This window comes from Aphelocoma coerulescens, chromosome 1A (assembly GCF_041296385.1).
Source record: "Aphelocoma coerulescens isolate FSJ_1873_10779 chromosome 1A, UR_Acoe_1.0, whole genome shotgun sequence".
NCBI classification, from domain to species: domain Eukaryota; kingdom Metazoa; phylum Chordata; class Aves; order Passeriformes; family Corvidae; genus Aphelocoma; species Aphelocoma coerulescens.
The window spans coordinates 64,987,547-65,005,548 of NC_091014.1; the positions used below are offsets into that span (position 1 = coordinate 64,987,547).

The 18,002-nt window shown below is 42.4% G+C and overlaps 1 protein-coding gene across 9 annotated transcripts in view; it reads right to left on the reverse strand.

The window, feature by feature from the left end:
• Nucleotides 1–18,002, reverse strand: part of ITPR2 (inositol 1,4,5-trisphosphate receptor type 2) — a 246,210-nt gene that overhangs the window by 116,460 nt on the left and 111,748 nt on the right. For all 9 annotated transcript variants that reach the window (XM_069003276.1, XM_069003280.1, XM_069003275.1 and 6 more), the window contains 5 exons: nucleotides 17,275–17,400; nucleotides 12,276–12,404; nucleotides 11,570–11,690; nucleotides 1,644–1,834; nucleotides 220–362 (listed from right to left, as the gene is read on the reverse strand). In XM_069003276.1, coding sequence (XP_068859377.1) covers nucleotides 220–362; nucleotides 1,644–1,834; nucleotides 11,570–11,690; nucleotides 12,276–12,404; nucleotides 17,275–17,400 — 710 coding nt within the window. The remainder of the gene's footprint in view (nucleotides 1–219; nucleotides 363–1,643; nucleotides 1,835–11,569; nucleotides 11,691–12,275; nucleotides 12,405–17,274; nucleotides 17,401–18,002) is intronic.

The window sequence follows — 18,002 nt, forward strand, 5'->3', positions numbered from 1 at the left end:
TTCTAGCAGGTAAGGCAAGCAATCTCTCTTGCTGTGCTCTCCAGACAACAAAACTGCTGAGAAATACAAAATATGGAGCAAAAGACCTCACTTTAGGCTTTCAACAGTGAACTCGGACACCTGCATGCTTAAGTCTCTGCTGAAAGCCAGAAGTGCTGTTGAAAATGTTAAAACCCTGCCATCTTTCCCAAAGAAGCAAATAGGCCCCTCTGCACTTACTTGGACATGAAAGCACCGCATCTTATTCTGGCATCGCTGCCCTCAGGAAACAGGAGCTCTGGGCTGTGCAGCACATCAACCAGCACTGAGAATTCAGCTTGCATCATGGGGGTGAACTGCTGCTCCAAGGAGGACACCACATCCTGGGGAAGACAGGAGAACATCCATAACTGCAAGGGAACTACAACAACATCGCTGTGGAGTCGCACAGTTCGGTGTGATGCACTGCTTGACCCAGTGTGATGCCCAGCTGCAAGAGCCCTGGGCAACCCAGGTGCTTGTAAAGCCACCTCAAGCCTTTCTTCACGCCACTCCTCCTGCAGGGCAAGGGGGAGAAGGTGCCCACTGTTACTCTCTTTCAGATTTCTCCTCTGCAGTACTGCTCACAAAACCTGCAGCAACAGTCAGGGTGATATGGTGTGCTGGAAAAACAATGCACATCACACACAGTTAATGTGTTGCCTCAGGTGTTGTGTCCTTGGTGTTTATGGCCCCTCTATTTGTCTGGGTCCTGCTGTTTTCTCGGGCCCCTGATCCTGTTTAGGCCCTACATGCACAAGGTAATCTCCATCTCATGGCAATCTCCAGTGACACGAGCATGACATAGCGGCTCCTAAAACCTCCAGTGTCTCCTCTGCAGCCAGAACAGGACATGTGGGCATAAAAAGGCAGAAAGGAGATGCTGCTCTGTGGAGCACTTTGAGGAGAACACAACTTAAGTATTGTGTGCAGTTTTGGGCACCACAATGTAAGTGTCCAAAGAAAGGACATGAAGATGGTGAAGGGCCTGGAGGCGAAGCCACACGAGGAGTGGCTGAGGGCACTTGGTCTGTTCAGCTGGAGGAGACTGAGGTCAGAGCTCACAGCAGTTCTGCAGCTTCCTCACCTGGGGAAGAGGAGGGGCAGGCCCTGATCTCTGCTCTGTGTGACCAGGGACAGAACCTGAGGGAACAGCTGGAGCTGTGTCAGGGGAGGGTTAGGTTGGATATCAGGAAAAGGTTCTTCCCCCAGAGGGTGCTGGGGCACTGAACAGGCTCCCTCGGGAATGGTCACAGCCCCAAGGCTGCCAGAGCTCCAGGAGTGTTTGGACAATGCTCTCAGGGATGCACAGGGTGGGATTGTTGGGTGTCCTGAGCAGGGCCAGGAGCTGGACTCGATGATCCTCATGGGACCCTTCCAGCTTAGCTCATTCTGTGATACCTCCTACTCCTCTAGGAGCCAAATGCCGATCCTGGATCAAAAGGCCCTGCTTCGACCAGACACCAGAGAAGAGCTGAGCCTTCAGCCTCCCCCACGCAGAAGTGCAGTGGCCCCTCTAATCCAGCACAAAAATGCACTGGGCCTGTCTCTGGGGTTTTCCACATCTGGCACACATGAGATAACTGCACTCCCACTGCTGCCCAAGCCATTTGCTATTTCTGTACCTGTAGTTTCTCTATGATATTCCTGTAATCCCAGGCAGGCCCGCCAAGAGCTTCTTTGAAGCGAGGTCCGCTGCGGGCTGACATCCTCCACCCCATGGCTGCCCTCTGCACCATGTTGGAGTGACTCTTCATGAACAAGGTGTTCACCTGGCTGTCCAAATCCACTGGAATCGCAATCCCACGGTTCTTTGCTTTAATAGGAGGAAAAAACCCAAGACATTTACAGTGGCAAAAATTTGAAAATCTTACAGAGATCATGGCATGCAAAAGCCTGATCCTGTTGAAGTTAAGGGGCAGGGTGATAGCACTTCAACAGGTTTTAAAAATAAGGATCCTAAAAATAAGAACACCACTTAAGGATATTTAAGTGATAGAAATCAGCCTAATCTAGTTAAAGAAAGCAAGCTGTACTACTTTAAATGAGATGAAGATCATTTCCAGTATATATTTTCATAGACACAGACATTTATTTTTTAAAACAGAACAATTTTTCTACTAACATGAAAAAAATCCAGAGATGTTAAGAAGAGTAACAAAAGGAGTATGTGTTATTATTTCAACAGTTAGCTTTACTCTATTCAGAAGCAAATTCTGAAAGTTTTCTTTCTAGTAGACATATGCACATTTATCCAATTTATCCCAAGTACTCTCTGTTGCTTTACTGTGTATTTCTCTTGAGAAGACCTTGAGCAACCAAGTGCATACAAATTAAATTTGAAAAAGACTGTCACCTCTTCTCTCTGGGTTTCCTATACTGCTAGGGTTGCTAAACCCTGGATTCCTGGATGGTTCCTGGATGCCACTGCAATATATCCAGTAGTTAATAAACATCTGATAGTCTAACAGATAGTTAAAAAAAATTAACCAATAGCTAAAAATGCTATTGTTTTTTTCTTTTTTACACTTAAGAGGCAGGAAGTTACAGTAGAGAGTATCAGAATAAAAAAAAATTAGGAGAGACTTGCAGGAATTTTTACAGGGCATCCACTATTAAACTACTATTGCATCCTGAACTATTGTTTGAAAGGGAAGTTTGAAAGGCAATGTTAGAAGGTATCTGCCCTCTCCCCCAGTAAAATCTCTGTGTTAGCTACTCCTCTCCATTCCACTGGAGATCAGAGTGGCATTGTTCTCTGGCTCAGCATGAGTAGTCTGAAATTCAACCAGTAAACAAGAGTTTGCTCCATCCCTGGAAGTGCTCCAGGGCAGGCTGGATGGGGCTTGGAGCAACCTGGGATAGTGGAAGGTGTCCCTGCCCTTGGCAGGGAGTGGAACTGGATGGTCTTTAAAGTCCTTTTCAATCCAAACCATTCTGTGATTCTATCATCAATATATCAGTATCTCTGAAAGATCAGGTCATGTTCCAGTGATTAGGCTCTGTATTCCATGACATTTCACTTAATTTCTGTGACACAGCTTATGTTTAATAAAAACTTAGAAGTAAAATAGAGCAGTTCTAATCCATTTGTAATAATGACCAATAATAAGTAATTTTTCAGTTTTCCTTATTGAAACAAGCTGAATTTTAAAAAAACATTAGCCCAAATTGCAGTTCTGCACAATGTTTCTCTGAGGCATTTCCCCACCTTTCCACACTAACACACTTTCCACAGTGGAGGAAGGCATCAAAAGCATTGCACCTCTCCCTCCCAGCTCTGAAGCATATACAGCTTTAGGTGCTGAACCTGTGAAGTCAGCAGATGCCCTTCTGCCCCAAAGAGCCCATGCCTCCAGCCCCACGGGAGGACGTGCAGGCAGAGGTACCACACAGCTCTGATGAATGAAGGCTGCAGTGCTGCCAAGCACAGTGAGTCACAGATCCCAGGCACAAACTTTCTCTTCCCCTCAGGACTAGATTTAAATGACAGCTTTTATTACAAACCTAAATCTGGCTGTGACACCTCAACCTCCAACCTCAGAGACTGTGGCAAGGGTGCTCTGTCAGGGGGACTATCTTCCCTTTAATGGATCCCACAGGTTCAGGGCACCCTCCTCTCTTCCCACTGCAAGGTTGGATCCTGCTGCACGAATGGGGCTTCCCCCCGTGGATCAGGCTTGTTCCATTGGGATGGAAGAGAGTTCTCTAATTCCATTTCCGGTAGGCACTTTCTTTTAAATTGTTGGCCACAGGGAATTGGAAAAAAAAATTAGGTTAAGCTGGGAAGACACAAATTGACTTTTCCTTTCCACTCTCCATTTGTTTTGAAGGCAGATTCCTGATTAACATGTGGAAAATGCCATGTATGGCTGGCCATTATTCCTAATGATTGTTTTTCCATATAATTCGACTGGGATGTTTTTAAAAACACATTTGCCCTGTTGCTGCCTACTTTACTGGAGAAGTCCATTAAAGTTCTGCCAGTGTGGGTAGGGTGCTGCAGCCTATTAATCCAATTTATTGTGTCCTAATGTCAATCACTGGAATGCTACTGGACAATGCTCACTTCTCAATTAAGTGGAATGTATGCAGAATCCTGGTATATTGAAGAATAAATTTAGCAATGGGGAGCACACTGTTCAGAGGAAAATCCAGACTTCTGCAGTCCTGTAGATGCCAGTTGAAGTTAACAGCTTCCATCAGTGTCTGAGGAGCAGTCAAGGACTATGATTGTTCAAAGAGTTGCAGCTAATTAAAACTATCAAAAAGAAAAACAGAGAGAGGAAAAAAAATACTCCTTTGTTTTGAGCAGTTCTTACATGTATAATTCCATTTGTAATTAAGATTTGTATTGGTTGTCAAAGGGCACTGTTGAAGTCTAAGCTATAAACAAAGCCTTTGTCTTCTTATTTCTTTTCAGCTTGTAGAAAGTTTATCTTTCATTTGTTTCACATTTCATTATTTAAAACAACATGAAACATATTTTTACATTTTGGAAAGCTGATGAACAAATGCGAACATAAATATTTATTTTTAATTTAGGTGTTGTAGGCTGCTTTCCTCTTCAAAATGTGTCAATCTCCCTTAAAGTATCAACATCAAATATTTAAAAGCATGTTTATTTTTGTTCCACTTAGAAATACTTTTGGACAGCACTCAAACTTGCAAAGTACGGTTAGAGCTGGTAGACAAAGGAGCCAAGAGGGGGTAAAATTCTGTCTTTCATCTGACTAGTGAACTTGGGGAAAAGCTACATGGCTGGCTGTACGTAAGTATCCAGCAGGATACTTACCAGAATGGACTCAATGATCCTTGTGGGTCCCTTCCAGCTCAAAATATTGTGTGATTCTGTGATATCTTCAGCACAGGTAAATTCTGCCCTGCAGTGGAGGGCACATCCCAGGCTTATACATTGCCCAGTTCCCACCTAGGCCACTGTGCATGGGGCTAATTACACCCTGAATACACAACACCATTTTGCCAGTGTCAGAGGAGATGGAATTTCTGGAAAATCCTTTAAACTAATCCTTCAATCCACTGCTCCCAGATATCTCTCAGCAGGAGAGCCAAGAGGAGCCAAGCAAATGTGACCCGTGGCAATGGTAAGAAACACGGTACCACAAATTCAGCCAGGTCACAGCAAAATGCCCTGCCCTGTGCTGGATGCTTCTGTGGGCATCCAGTGATCAGCAGCTTTCCTCCCCCTTACTGCTTAAACAATGAAAAAGTACTCAAAGACTCAAAAGAAAAGGGCACTATCAATGTCACCAACCAAGCAGGTAAAAATCAAGCCGCTCTCGACGAACGAGCGAGGCTCCAGTGGAGTCCCAGGAGCACAGTCCAGCTGCTCCCAGAGAGGCTGAAATGGGCACAGGTGTTATTTTGTTAAATTACCTGCATGTATATCTCTTCACAGAAGCACAGCAATTGGACCTATTTCAGGAATGCCTCCTGAAGCACCATCCTTTCACTGTGCTGCTGCCTGAGTCTGAGGACCAATTTAGTCCTAAGGATTTCCAGGAAGTGGCCCTTGCCTGTAATTTTCCTTGGAAGCCTATTCTTCAGAATAATCTATCTTGCCATAAGGAACCTCGCTGCTCCCGCTATTTCCACCTACTGCTCCCTCATTTTAAATTTCATTCCATTAGCTTTTGCAGTATGTACAGAATACACCAGTGTGTGGTGGCTTCACAGCTAATTAACCCTGAAGCATCCCTGGTGTGGGTTTTCAGGGGGACCCACAGGCATTTCATCCCTAAGAGCCCCTCGAGGAGGAGTGTGATGGGCAGTCTGGGTCAGGGAAAAGCCCCAGCTGCACCTGGCTGTGAATCCTTTGCTCTGCTCACAGTTTACACCCCCTGGTAGTCACAGACAGCTCATTCATGTTCTCCCACACTTCCCAGTTGTCACGTAACGGAGCGATGCATATTTAGTTCAATTAATTTCGTTCCATAAATCAGTCCCTCCAGCTCCTTAATCATTTACTGACTGCTTAACAAATGCATTTGGATGGAGAGACACTAATGCTAGCAACAGCAAGACTTTTTAAGGGAAATAAAAGCTTTGTGTAGACAAGACACAAACCTGCCAATCTTGTACCCTTCACTTGGATGGTTTTTTCCAACAGAAAATCTACTCTAAAATATTTATCAGCCTGTAAAAAGATCATCATTGAATTTTTCTTGCAATTAGGGAAACACAAACAGTTAAAATAGAATAAAATATGTGCTTCATCTGAAATGTATTCTTCTTGCTGTCAAAAAAGTAACAACAGGATAATTATTTTATTTGAACTAAAAATTGAAAATGAAGGTCTAGCTTTTTATAAAATGGAAAAAAGATTTTAAAATTCAAGTGGGAAGTGAAATAAACATATTTTCAGGACTGAAAAAAATTGTTCTCTGAAAATTCATCTATATGGACATTAAAATAACACATAATAATTCCAAAGAAGCAATAAAATGTGACCTAGATTTTATGTTTAATGCTTCCTATTTGTAGTTTGTCAGGGAAAAGTAAAGGGCTTTAGAGGCATAAAAGCATGGTCAAGAAGAACCAGAGGACAGGTTTTTTTGGATTCTGTATAAGGAGGTATTGGTGACTTTAAATTAGGGAATAAATACTCAACTAGAAAGGACTTCACTACACCTTCAGACCATCTGCTCTCTGTTACAGACAACCCATGCTCTTTAATATCTTTCAAAAAATTTATTGAGCCCCATTTAAAATGAAGGCAGCTTATCTGCCATCCCTCCTCCCTCCACTTTCTCTCAGCCCACTGACCAAGGACATCCTTCCAAAGTGGGTTCCAATCCTCTGATTTACAATCTAAATTTATTTAGGTTATTTACAACCTAGTGTAATTTATGTCCAGTTGGTTTTGGGTCAGCACTGTCCTTCAGCTTAACCGTCTCTGTGACTATTTATCTTCTTAAGTACTTTTAAAGAGCAACAACACAGGTCTGTGTTTTGCTAGGCAAAACACGTGGGGGTTCTGAATTCCCTGCCTGTAACACAGTTCTCCTTTCCCCTGACCACCACAGCAGTTCTTCCTCTGTACCTGTTCCAGCTTTGAACTTAGGAAATAGCAATCTTACAGGGCTCACCTCAGCTTCTGTAGGATGGAAACAAGAATTCTCCTTTTGCTTCTCCTGCACAACATCCTAGAACATAATCTGATAGTGACTAATGCAATTTGGCTTGCTAACAGATTTTTTTTTTTTTAAGGGTCTGCCAAGAGACATAGTGTAACAAAATGCAGGTTCCTATCTGGCACTCTTTACTCATCTGGGAAATTCCAATTATTTCATTATTGGTGGTCACAGCACAGGCACAGACAGACCACATCCTTGGGATAGACACAGTACTAGAGGAAAGATTCAATTTTTAAAACCATGAGGGAGGAAACTAATGGATACTACGGAGACAAGAGCGTAAGACAACTGCATTTGCCCTTGTAACAGAAAAGAAAACTGATGCTCAGAGGTGAAGATACAAGAATCTCTGCTTAATTAAGAAGCAAAGACAATTCTTTGCATGGGTCCTGAAGGATTGGTCAGAAAAGACCCTGCTTCAATACCATTTAGGATATGCAATTCAAGATATACAATCTTTGGTTGTGAGGACCGGTGATATTCCCCAATCTTAACAGAAAAACAGAAGCTGGTTTAAAATGCAGACTTTGAGACTGGCCTCCACTCTTCTCAACCTTGCAAAGATCATAAAATGCATGAACTGAAAGTCCTTTGATAATGAATTCATTTGAAATAAATTAAATGGTTAGATGCCTTATTTCCTCTGTTTTCACAAAGGTCTGGGGACCTTTTAAGCATTTTTCATTTGTTGCTATTTTACCAGGGAGATGGAAGCTGTTTTGGCCATTCATTTTTTGGCCTGTATTTTCAAGCAAAAGCTCAGTCCTGTGTGATAAAAGAGAAAAGGCAAAAGCGATACATGTTTGTGTTCATTCTCACCAGTGTGATAACCTGCTTCAGAAATCCATGTGAACAAGTCACATTTATATATATATATATATATATATATATATATATATATATATATATATATATAGTTTCACAAGTGTTTCTATTCATGCCAAGCAGCCAAATGTTTCCTGGGCAATAAAAACCTGGTGCACACTGGTATCTGTGTTCCAAACCTCCTGGAGTCACAAAAGGTCTGCTGAAGAAGAGGAGCAAGCCTCTATGTTTCCTGCTGAACTGGAGGCAGGAAACTACCAGGAGACAAAGCATCAAGTGAGGCTTGAAAAGCTTATGCATTTTTTCCCTGGTGGTGAAGTGGAGTTGAAATACCAGGGTTGTAAGAAACAAGCTTCTGCAACATATCCTTTTGTTGACCCAGAAGGTAATGCACATTCTTATGGTGCTCATCAGAAGGCAAATGTAATGATCTTAAGCTCTTGAGGCAGTGCTTGCATCCACCTGCCAGCAGCAAACCAGGAAGCACTGAGCAGTGTGTATGTTGCTTAAACTTGCTCTGAAGTGGGTCTTTTAAAAGTGTATCATTATATGGATCTTTGATATCTTGGGAAATCTGTGTATGATCTTTCTTCCCCCTGAGATTCATTTGTAAGTCCAGGGCAATGACACACCAACAAAAAAAAATCATGTTTGTTCTTTCAGCTTTATACTACACTTATTTTCCATCAGAAGTCTTTGGTCCCTGCTGTAAATCTGTCCAATGCTCCATCTCTCTGATAAAGGCAGCATCTTTTTAGAGGTTTTTTAAAGCCCTGCTGTGAAACACGAAGGCCCTAACATTAAAGCTGTCAGACTCTCAAGTCAGAAGAGCGAAAAAAGGGTCCACATATGCAGCCAGCAAAAGAGGCACAAGAAGGCTGCTATGTTTGCATTATGGAATATGCCTCTGGCTTCTCAAAGTGAAGCATCATTTTGGGAAGAGGAATACCTGACAGAGAAAGGCACCAGGCACCCACTGCAATCACAGAAGGGCCTTGGCTGTAAAAACCTCTGGTATCCCCAGCTGGGGCAGTTTTTCCAAATATTCCACAGAGAAGAGCAGGCCTACTCCATTAATCCAGGCAAGACACGTTTGCCACCATCCCTAAAAACACCGAGTATCACCCATGGTTAAAATCTCTGCTGGCCAGGCAAATTTTGCACAGGGATGTCTGTCAAAAACTCCACTTCTTCTCCAGCCAACTTGCTCTTTGGAGAAATCCCCCTCACCTCCTCCCTTACTCTCCCTTTCTGCACTGTCAGAATAAAACACTCAATAAAGACGTGTGGCAATTGTCTAACACGACACAATTTGACCATGCTGGATGTTGCTATTAGTGATGAATCCCCAAACAGTTGTTATGATATGGGCAAGGAAATCAGCAACAGGGATGCTGTGTGCTTTCAGGGAGCTGCTCTCAGGCTGCCAGCCCATGGCACCCCAGGGGTTCCCAGCCTGGCTGTTCCTGCTGCTGCTGCAGGGAAGTCCCAGAGGAGGACACGGAGTGATGCCCTTCACCGGCAGCTCAGCTCTGCTCTGCTCTGCTACACCTAAGACATGGCTGGGGGCCCATGGGTGGGAAGCCAGAGAAGCAAGAAGGAGGTTGGACCCACAGGACAGCCCAAGAGCTTACTTTAAAATAAAAACCAACTGTAAACCATCTCCAGAAAAAAGAAAACAGAATGAAAGAAAGGACTGTAGTGGAGGCAAGAATTAAATTCCCCAAATAGGGAACAAAGTCACATATCTGAAGCAAACTCCAGACATCAGCCACTCCTGGAGCCCCCAGAAACAAGAGGCACACAGAAGACTGCCCAACAAAGCCCACCAGCCGTTTCACATGCCGGCATACCTGGCAGGAAGCCGGATCTGGCATCCCCTCAGAGTGACCCGTGGTTTCCCTGTCAAGCTGCTGTGGGGACAAGTTCAGCTTGGATGTCTCAACAGGGCAGAATCATAGGATAATTTAGGTTGGAAAAGACCTTTAAGATAGAGTCCAAGCAGTAACCTGACAGTGCCACGTCCACTGCTACACCAAGTCTCTAAGTGCCACATCAACACGTCTTTTAAATATCTCCAGGGATGATGACTCAACCACTTTCCAGGGCCGCCTGTTCCAGATCTTGACAACCCTTTCCATGAAGAAACTTTTCCTAACACCTCACCTAAACCTCCCCTGGTGCAACTCGAGGCCATTTCTCCTTGTCCTAGCACATGCTCCTTGGGAGAAGAGAAAGCCCAGTGAGAGCCTGGCCTGACTCATCCGGCAATCAGCAGAGCTGTGGATTGCTGAAATTTGCTGGGAATTTTTCATGCTAGAATCAGCTGTGTGCTGTGGGCACGTAGCCAAATGGAAAATAAACCCACGCTCAGATGTCTCCAAGCAGCCTCATCTTGAGATAGCACAACAACCTCTCTGAGCTAGAATTTGATTTTAGATGCAGCTCTACAGAAATGAAGACATTAAGCTGTCTACAAGCACACAGAGGGCATGGTTGGTCTCAAACATACTCTCACCTGCCCTACTTCTCCCCCTTTCCCCAGACTCCCAAAGGAAGTAATTTATTGATGACTGTTTCCAGAAATGCCAGAGAAGAGCAAGGACATAAATGTTAAACACACAAACAAGGATTTGTAGAGATGGAGCTTTATGTAAGACTGTAGTAGCTGTAGCATACTTCAACTTCCAAAGTTCTCTTGCCAGATGGATCCATAATTAAATCATTTGCACAACAAATAAAACAATTGAAGGCTGCTAAATTTTTAGGTAACTGCTTATTCACATTCACACAGAAAGTTAATGAGATGTTTTGGCTAAAATGTTAAATGATACTTCCGTAAAACTATTCCAAAAATCTAAATTTAGAGATGATTGTTACAGTGCTGCAGATGGTTCTGGGACCCTCTCATACTGTTTTATCATTATTTATTAATACTTTTTAATAAATGTATCAACAATAGAATTTAACCAGTTTCTGTGTATCTCTGCCTCTCTTCAGCTCTTGTTCACACTGAGCAGAATCTTATTCTACAAGCAATCAGTATCACTGACTTTTGGAAAGTATATTGAATAATCCTCTATTCTGTCATGGCAGAAGACCTTAAAATCATATTTACAGAAATTTAACTTAATGAACTTCTCTCAGTCTTAGCTATGTTCTGGTGAAGAATATTTTTTTAAGGTAGGATAAGAAGTTTTAAAAAAAATTATTTGAACAGGGACACCTTTGCTTATGTTGTGATTTAATATCATAACTTTCTTGATATTAAAAAGTTAAAATCATCAAGAATTTCAACCATCAAATTAAAATTGAGGGCTGAAAGCTCAACCATCACTCACTTAGCAAGCTCATCCCTCTGCCCTACCAGTTTCACCCTAACAACCCTATTTGATGGGGCAGATTTGAATGGGTTATAAAAGAAGGAAGAATTGAGCCTCAGAAAGTGGGATTTCTGAAATCAGCACTGTCACAATTTCAGGATGGTAGAGTCAAATTAAAAACTGTTAAACCTCAAGTCTGATCTTTAAACACAAAGAGCAATAATCAAAGTAAAACCTGGCACCTACCCACTTCAGCCAAAGTCTTGATACAGGACTCCACTGAGGCTTTCTGTGTTGGGTTTGGCCAGGTACAGTTGTAAATTCTAAAAGCAGACTGCAGCAGCTGAATAAAAACAGGCTGGTGTGTCTGAAAACAAAAACAGACATGGAATTTTACCTTTAAGGATCTCCTCACAGCTGCCCTAGGGTTTGACACAACATAAAATAAGGGGGTTTTAGCTTGTAGACTCAAGTTATAGCTCCATTAAATTCTCTTTGATCTTTAGGTCTGGCAGGAGCAGAAATCAATGCTGCACCTCTAAAAAGGCCAAATCATGCAATTTTTCCTCAGATTGCCACTGATATCAAGCAAGCACAGTACAGACCAGAAGGACAGAGGAGTCTTTCCCGTTCTCAGGCATGTGTCCCTTCTGTCATAGGACACAACATTTTCCCTCACAGACAGATTTTTCTGCAAGGATACCCCCTCCAATGAATTCACAAGAGCCAGAAGTAACTCTGACCACATTGGGCTGTCTACTGGTCCAGAGACTTAAGTGATTAAAATGAAGAATAAGTGTTTTTTAAAGAGGGATTAAGCTGGTAGTCAGTGGCGTGAGGGGGGACAGAGAAATTAAAGGAGGATGAAAAGAGACAGCATTCCTATGCAGGTAGCAGGAGGCATCTCATTAAAGGTCTGAATAACTTATTTGTCTGTGTCTCTTCTCCTTACCTGGAGGCTGGTGCTGTTATCTGAAAATGGTGAGTTGAAGAAGCCACTCACAATGTTCATGACAGGCTCAGTGACATATTTCTCCAGAGATGTGTCTGCGTGTTTACGATCCGTGGTTGTGTTACAAACCTGCAGGGAAGGAGGAAGAAACAATGAGATTTAGTTCTCCCCAATAAGCAAGCTTCATTATTTTGTACTTATTACAACACACCTGATATTTCTTCTTAATGTAAAAACAAAAGACTTTTATATAGTATCTATCAGAGATAACTATGTTAGAGTTCAAGCTGGATTTGTTATGGCTTATCTTTCTTCTTGGAGGTCCACATTGTTTTTTCCATACCCTTCTCTTCTGAACTAGTTCTTTCTGGCTGCCTGCCTATTCTTTCCCACACCATGAAGAAAAGATCCCCCTAAATCAGTGTACTGCATGCCACTTACACATTTAGACAGATTCAAGAAGAAAATGGACCTTTCCTCCCATTGCAGGGCTGGTTGGAAGATGCTTCAGAGACAGATGAGACATAAACAACTGAGGTTAGAAAGATTTCATAGAACATTCAGCTTCTCTCAACAATTAATCACCACAACTGAGTGGCAAAGGTGAAGCTCATTTGCAGGAAAAATGTTTAAAAGAAGGGAAAGAAGGGAAACAGCACACTCAATACCAACAGGCTTTAGGATGGTACTGGAAGAGAGGCAGCATTTCTTTGGGAAGCCACATGGGGAAACTACAGAAGCCAAGCTAAAACAATGAAAGAAGGGAATGGATGATACCAGGACATCTCTGGAGCACAGAAGCATGATTAAATGGTGGGAGGAAGTGGGAAGATTTGTACAAAAGGTCCCTGAAGACTCCCTTTGGTACGACACTTAAAGTTTGTTGACGCGTAAATATGTCATACTTAAAGAAAGGGAAAAATTACTGGGGTGGATTATGTCCTTCAGTATTTCCTTTATTTCTCTTCAACACTTGTGAACATCTATATAGAGTCATGTTGACTTTGCATGTGTCAGTGTACACAGTACTGAAAGGAGTCTACAGAGAGCCAAAAACAGTGAGAAAGGCAAGACTGGACAAATAAGTAATGCAGACTGTAGTCATACTACCTCTTCAACAGCCTTTAAATAAGCAGTTGTAGTCATGTTTAACAAAAAACGAAGGCACAGTTGTTTTCTCTTTCACCTACACAAGCCAGAGACGACTGCAATGTTCTAGGGAATCTATGCAAAAGCAAAATTTGGTTTGTATACAGACTCCAGGCATAGCCTTTTCATTGCCATCTGTGCATTTAACACATAATCCCAAACCTGAGTGGTACACACTTACCATTACATGTCTTCAGGGATGGGGAGTCCAGAGAAGCTGAGTGAATTGCTTAAGGTCACAGGGAAAAGTTGGTGACAGAAGCAGAGAAATAATCCACAGCACCTGAATCTCACACAGGGCAAAGATTCTCCCTAATTACACACTGCCACTGTCACCACATGACAGCAATGTCACCAGGAATGTTTTAAGGAAGTTTACTGACACGACATCCAAAAGCATCTGTGTTCAGGGTGTGACTGAGCTCAGGCGAACACAGAAGCACCTTGGGTCTAGCACACAAGCATTGTGCCGTAGTAGGCAGAGGAATAACCAAAGATAACTTGAGACCGAGACAAATGAGGCATCTTGAGGAGTTTGCTTGTTGGCTTATCTAAGATGTGTCAGATAAACCAGTCATGCTTCCACAGAGTGCATTTTTTAATCAGCCCAGGAAAGATTTTGGTCAGAGAAGCAACAGTGGCTAAAATGAAATGGCAAACTCATCAGCCCTTCAGTTTTGGGAAAAGTGTGACACCACCACCACCCCCAGTCCTCATGAAGGTAAATGATTCCGTTAATAGACAAAACTTGTTTAATTTCTTTTTTTTTTTTAAAGAGTTTATAGAACTAAAAGCCTCTGGAAGTTATTTTGCTTTTAATTTATATGCATGCCAATTTTGGCTGGAACCAGTAGCTCTGAGCTCAGCACTTGCAATCCCAATAGGAAGACAGGGAGCTGTGCAGTGCAAGCACCGTGAATGCAGAAATCACCAAAACTAAATTCCAAAACATTTTTAAGCTTTCCCCTACAGCTGCCTGAAAAGCAGAGCCATAGGTGGGAATGCTACGCTGCTCCAATACCAGTCTGAAAAATTCCCAGCACAGAAGGAATTTGGAAATCCTCTCATTTGTTCTTATCCCTCTGCCCTTTGGGGACTGAAAGATCTTCCTCCATGCAAAAAAAAAAAAACCTGAAATGCATGAAATGGAGATGAGGATTGAGAAAGCAGTTTTTAAAAACCCCTTAAGAGGCTTTGGGACCAAAACTCACATGAATAATACTTCAAAAATTCTGCAGAGAAAGCCAGGATGACTTTACAGCTGTCAGATCCCGGCTCTTTTCTTTAATCCTGCTCAGACTAGAGCTGCTGACTTACACAGGCTGGGCCACATGCAGGAAAGGGAAGCCTTTCCTTCAGCAGCACCCACTCTGCTCAGCACAAGGCTGTAAGTCACACCCAGCAGAAAGTAGGTTGGCAGAAGCTGTAGAAACAGGGTGTCTTTGAAAGCACAACGGCTTTTGGCAAACCCGGTTTATACACAGATCTGCCTCATGCCTGCTTTGCAATGTATCACGTTGTTGAAAGGAAAGTGACAGCTGGGGACTAAATATTTCCTTCCTCAATCCAGAAACAGATAATAAAAAAAAAAAAAATCAGTTACTTTTTTTTTTTTAATAGATATCTAAAACAGAAAGAATCCAACCTGAGCATAACACTCGCCGTCTTTCACCTTGGTGCTCTCCAATAACAGACTCAAAGCTCACAAACTCACCCACTGACAGGCATTTGTAGCAGCTAAAAGAAAAGCATTTCCCCTTCCCCCATGCAAAAGCATCCTTTTTAGCTCACTGGAACACAGAGGATCAAAGAGCTCTTTTTCTAAATGCTTTGAAAGCTATTGTAACATCTTTCATGAGGCTGACAGCATTCTAACTGTCCTGATAGCTACAGAACGCTGATGCATTTATAACACATGGGCTCTGTTGGGGCCCCAGAGCACCAAATCTGAACAAATGCACTCCATAACCTGGAAAATATGGCTATCCACAGCTGGAGAGCAGGACAGGCCAGAGCACTTCTGACGTGCCTGCAGGAGAGCAGACTAAAACTGTATTTTGCCATTCAGTGCCAACAGCACCCGCACACAAAATGCAGCATTAATCATTCCCTCTTCACCTCTGACGACCTGGGGTCTAATTTCTCTTAGGACAGGGGTATGTGAAAACAAGTTCAGGGGTCACCAGCATCAGGACAAGACTCCAGCATTTAGCACAGTGCAGTTTGTCTCCAGGCTCATGAGAGGAAACCTGGACAGAGCCCTCTTTCTACTTGTCTGCTTCTAGTCCAGGGGCACAGAAAATTGGCCACATTCAAGGGCTAGGGAGGAGGGATCGTCTGTTTGGAAAGTCAGGGTCAGGACACGTCAGGAAAGGGCAACCCAGAAAGGGAATTAAATAGAAGAAAACACTTCTTGAGGTAAAACCAGTAAGGTTAAAAGTCAGAAGACTCCTCCAAGGATGTTTCTCATTTTAATTTTCAACCCAGGTTGTTTTGTCCAGAAGGGCTTTCACTGTGTAACACAACCACAGAGACAAAATAGCAAGAATGCAGGATTTGTAGAGAACTAATTGCTGCTGAAAATGGCTACCACCAAAAAAAGAGAACACAAACATCCCTGCCTTAACCTGCTCCCAGGGAAAAAAAAAGAAAAGAAAAAAAAACACAAAAAAACCCACAAAAGAAAATTTATAAGGTTTCTGTTTCACAGAGAAATGAACAGGTCCCAGTGCCTATTGTACAATACAAGTCTTTGCATTCCTTCTTCTTTTAGCCAGAATTCATGATATTTTCTCCCAATAGGTCTCGCAGGAATTATTTTGTGGCCCACTCTTACTTTGGGGTCAATGTCTGCTGCAGGACCAAACTGAGATTCTTTACCTTTTTTCAACAAAATGAAGAATGCAAGGAGTGAGAACTTAAGTGTTATAAAATGTAATGGACCATGGACTGGGAAAAACCCAAAAACTCGTGGTTCTACTTCTTGAGCAGAAAGAGCAACACCATTGCTTGTCATTAATATTTATAATTACAGGAAGCATTAACCTCCTAGAAAAGCATATGTAGTGCAGGCTATAATCATTACATCACACTAGCTTCCCCTCATGGCTCTACTATTGTATATAATCCCTGTGGAAGTCATAAGATTTCTCTTGTTTTCTGCCTTCAAAATCCCTGGGAAAGGAAGTTTAATTCAACTTGTAACTTAAAATTTAATTCAACAAGTACTGACACTGTGAGGCTCACTGAGGACCACAGGGATGGCAGGCTTGTGGGACTGACTGTGCCCTGTCACCTCACAGCTGTAATTTATATCTGAATCAGTATTCTGAGGGACCACAGCTCTACAACTGCCTTTCACATCAGCAATGAGAATGCAGTGACAGGAGAATAAAACACAGAAGCAGAGACTAAAGAAGGAACATGAGCCAAAGATCTTGATCCCTGATCCTCACTGTAACAACAGAATAAAGGAAGAGATTACAGATGTGGGGGTTTTTTAGTCACCACCATAATGACATGTAACACATGTTCCCAAAAGATGCACACAGGCTCTCAACCATGTACACACACCTAATTTATTTCTCTGGAAGAAAAGAGAAAGGCACATGGGTTCCAAGATGCCCTTTTAGAAAGAGAAGGCTGCTAGTAATTAGCAGGTTAAATGATGATAAAGAACATAGGAATGACTGTTTGTTAAACCAACCAACCAACCAACCACACTTATCCTATTGTCAATTTTGAATAAAATAGTTAACAAAATAAAAGAAGTGCACAAAAAAAAAAGTTACTGCTAGTTCACTTGTCACCCATGACTACTCTGTAATATTTAACACATGGTGAAGCTTACCCTTGCCATATCAACAAGGAAGTTCTCAAATAGCTTCCAGATATGGTTACTGGCATAGATTTCTTTCATTTCCACTTCAGTGTCCACGTAACAGTGGTTAACAAAATTAACATAGGCAATTTTCACCTGCAGGAACAGTGAAAACACAATCACTATGAAATGGAACAGTAAAAACAATTAACATAATGTTTTCTACCTGCAAAAATACTGAACAATAAAGATGAACCTTCCAGTACTAACAAACATTCATGACCATAATAATGCATATGTTTGGTTCTGAAGATTTAGGGAGAAGCAGGGCAACACATGCCTGAAAGACCACAGGAGGAAAAATGAAAAGGTTTTGCAAACATCCTTACTCTATGACAAAACCCCCACTAAACAAACCAATAATGATTCTGGTATTTAACTGATACCAGGACCAGCAAGGCCTGGCTCCAAAGCCAGGGGCTGTCAAAATGCAGGACACCCCTGCACTTGCCAGTTGACTGCAGTGGGTTGAAGCCTTGTGACAGGCTTGCCAAATATAAAATAAAAAGTCTTTTGCAGAGCTGGGACTGCAGTCCCTGTATTTCCACAATCCTAATGCAGCACTTGCATTTGGGATCCAAATGGCAGAGAAAGGTTGTGGAGCACTGGGACTGCAGCAGTGACAGCACAAGGCTTAGGAGGAGGACTGCAGTTGCACTCCTCTCTGGCATGACAAGTCTGCATGTGCACTGCATAAA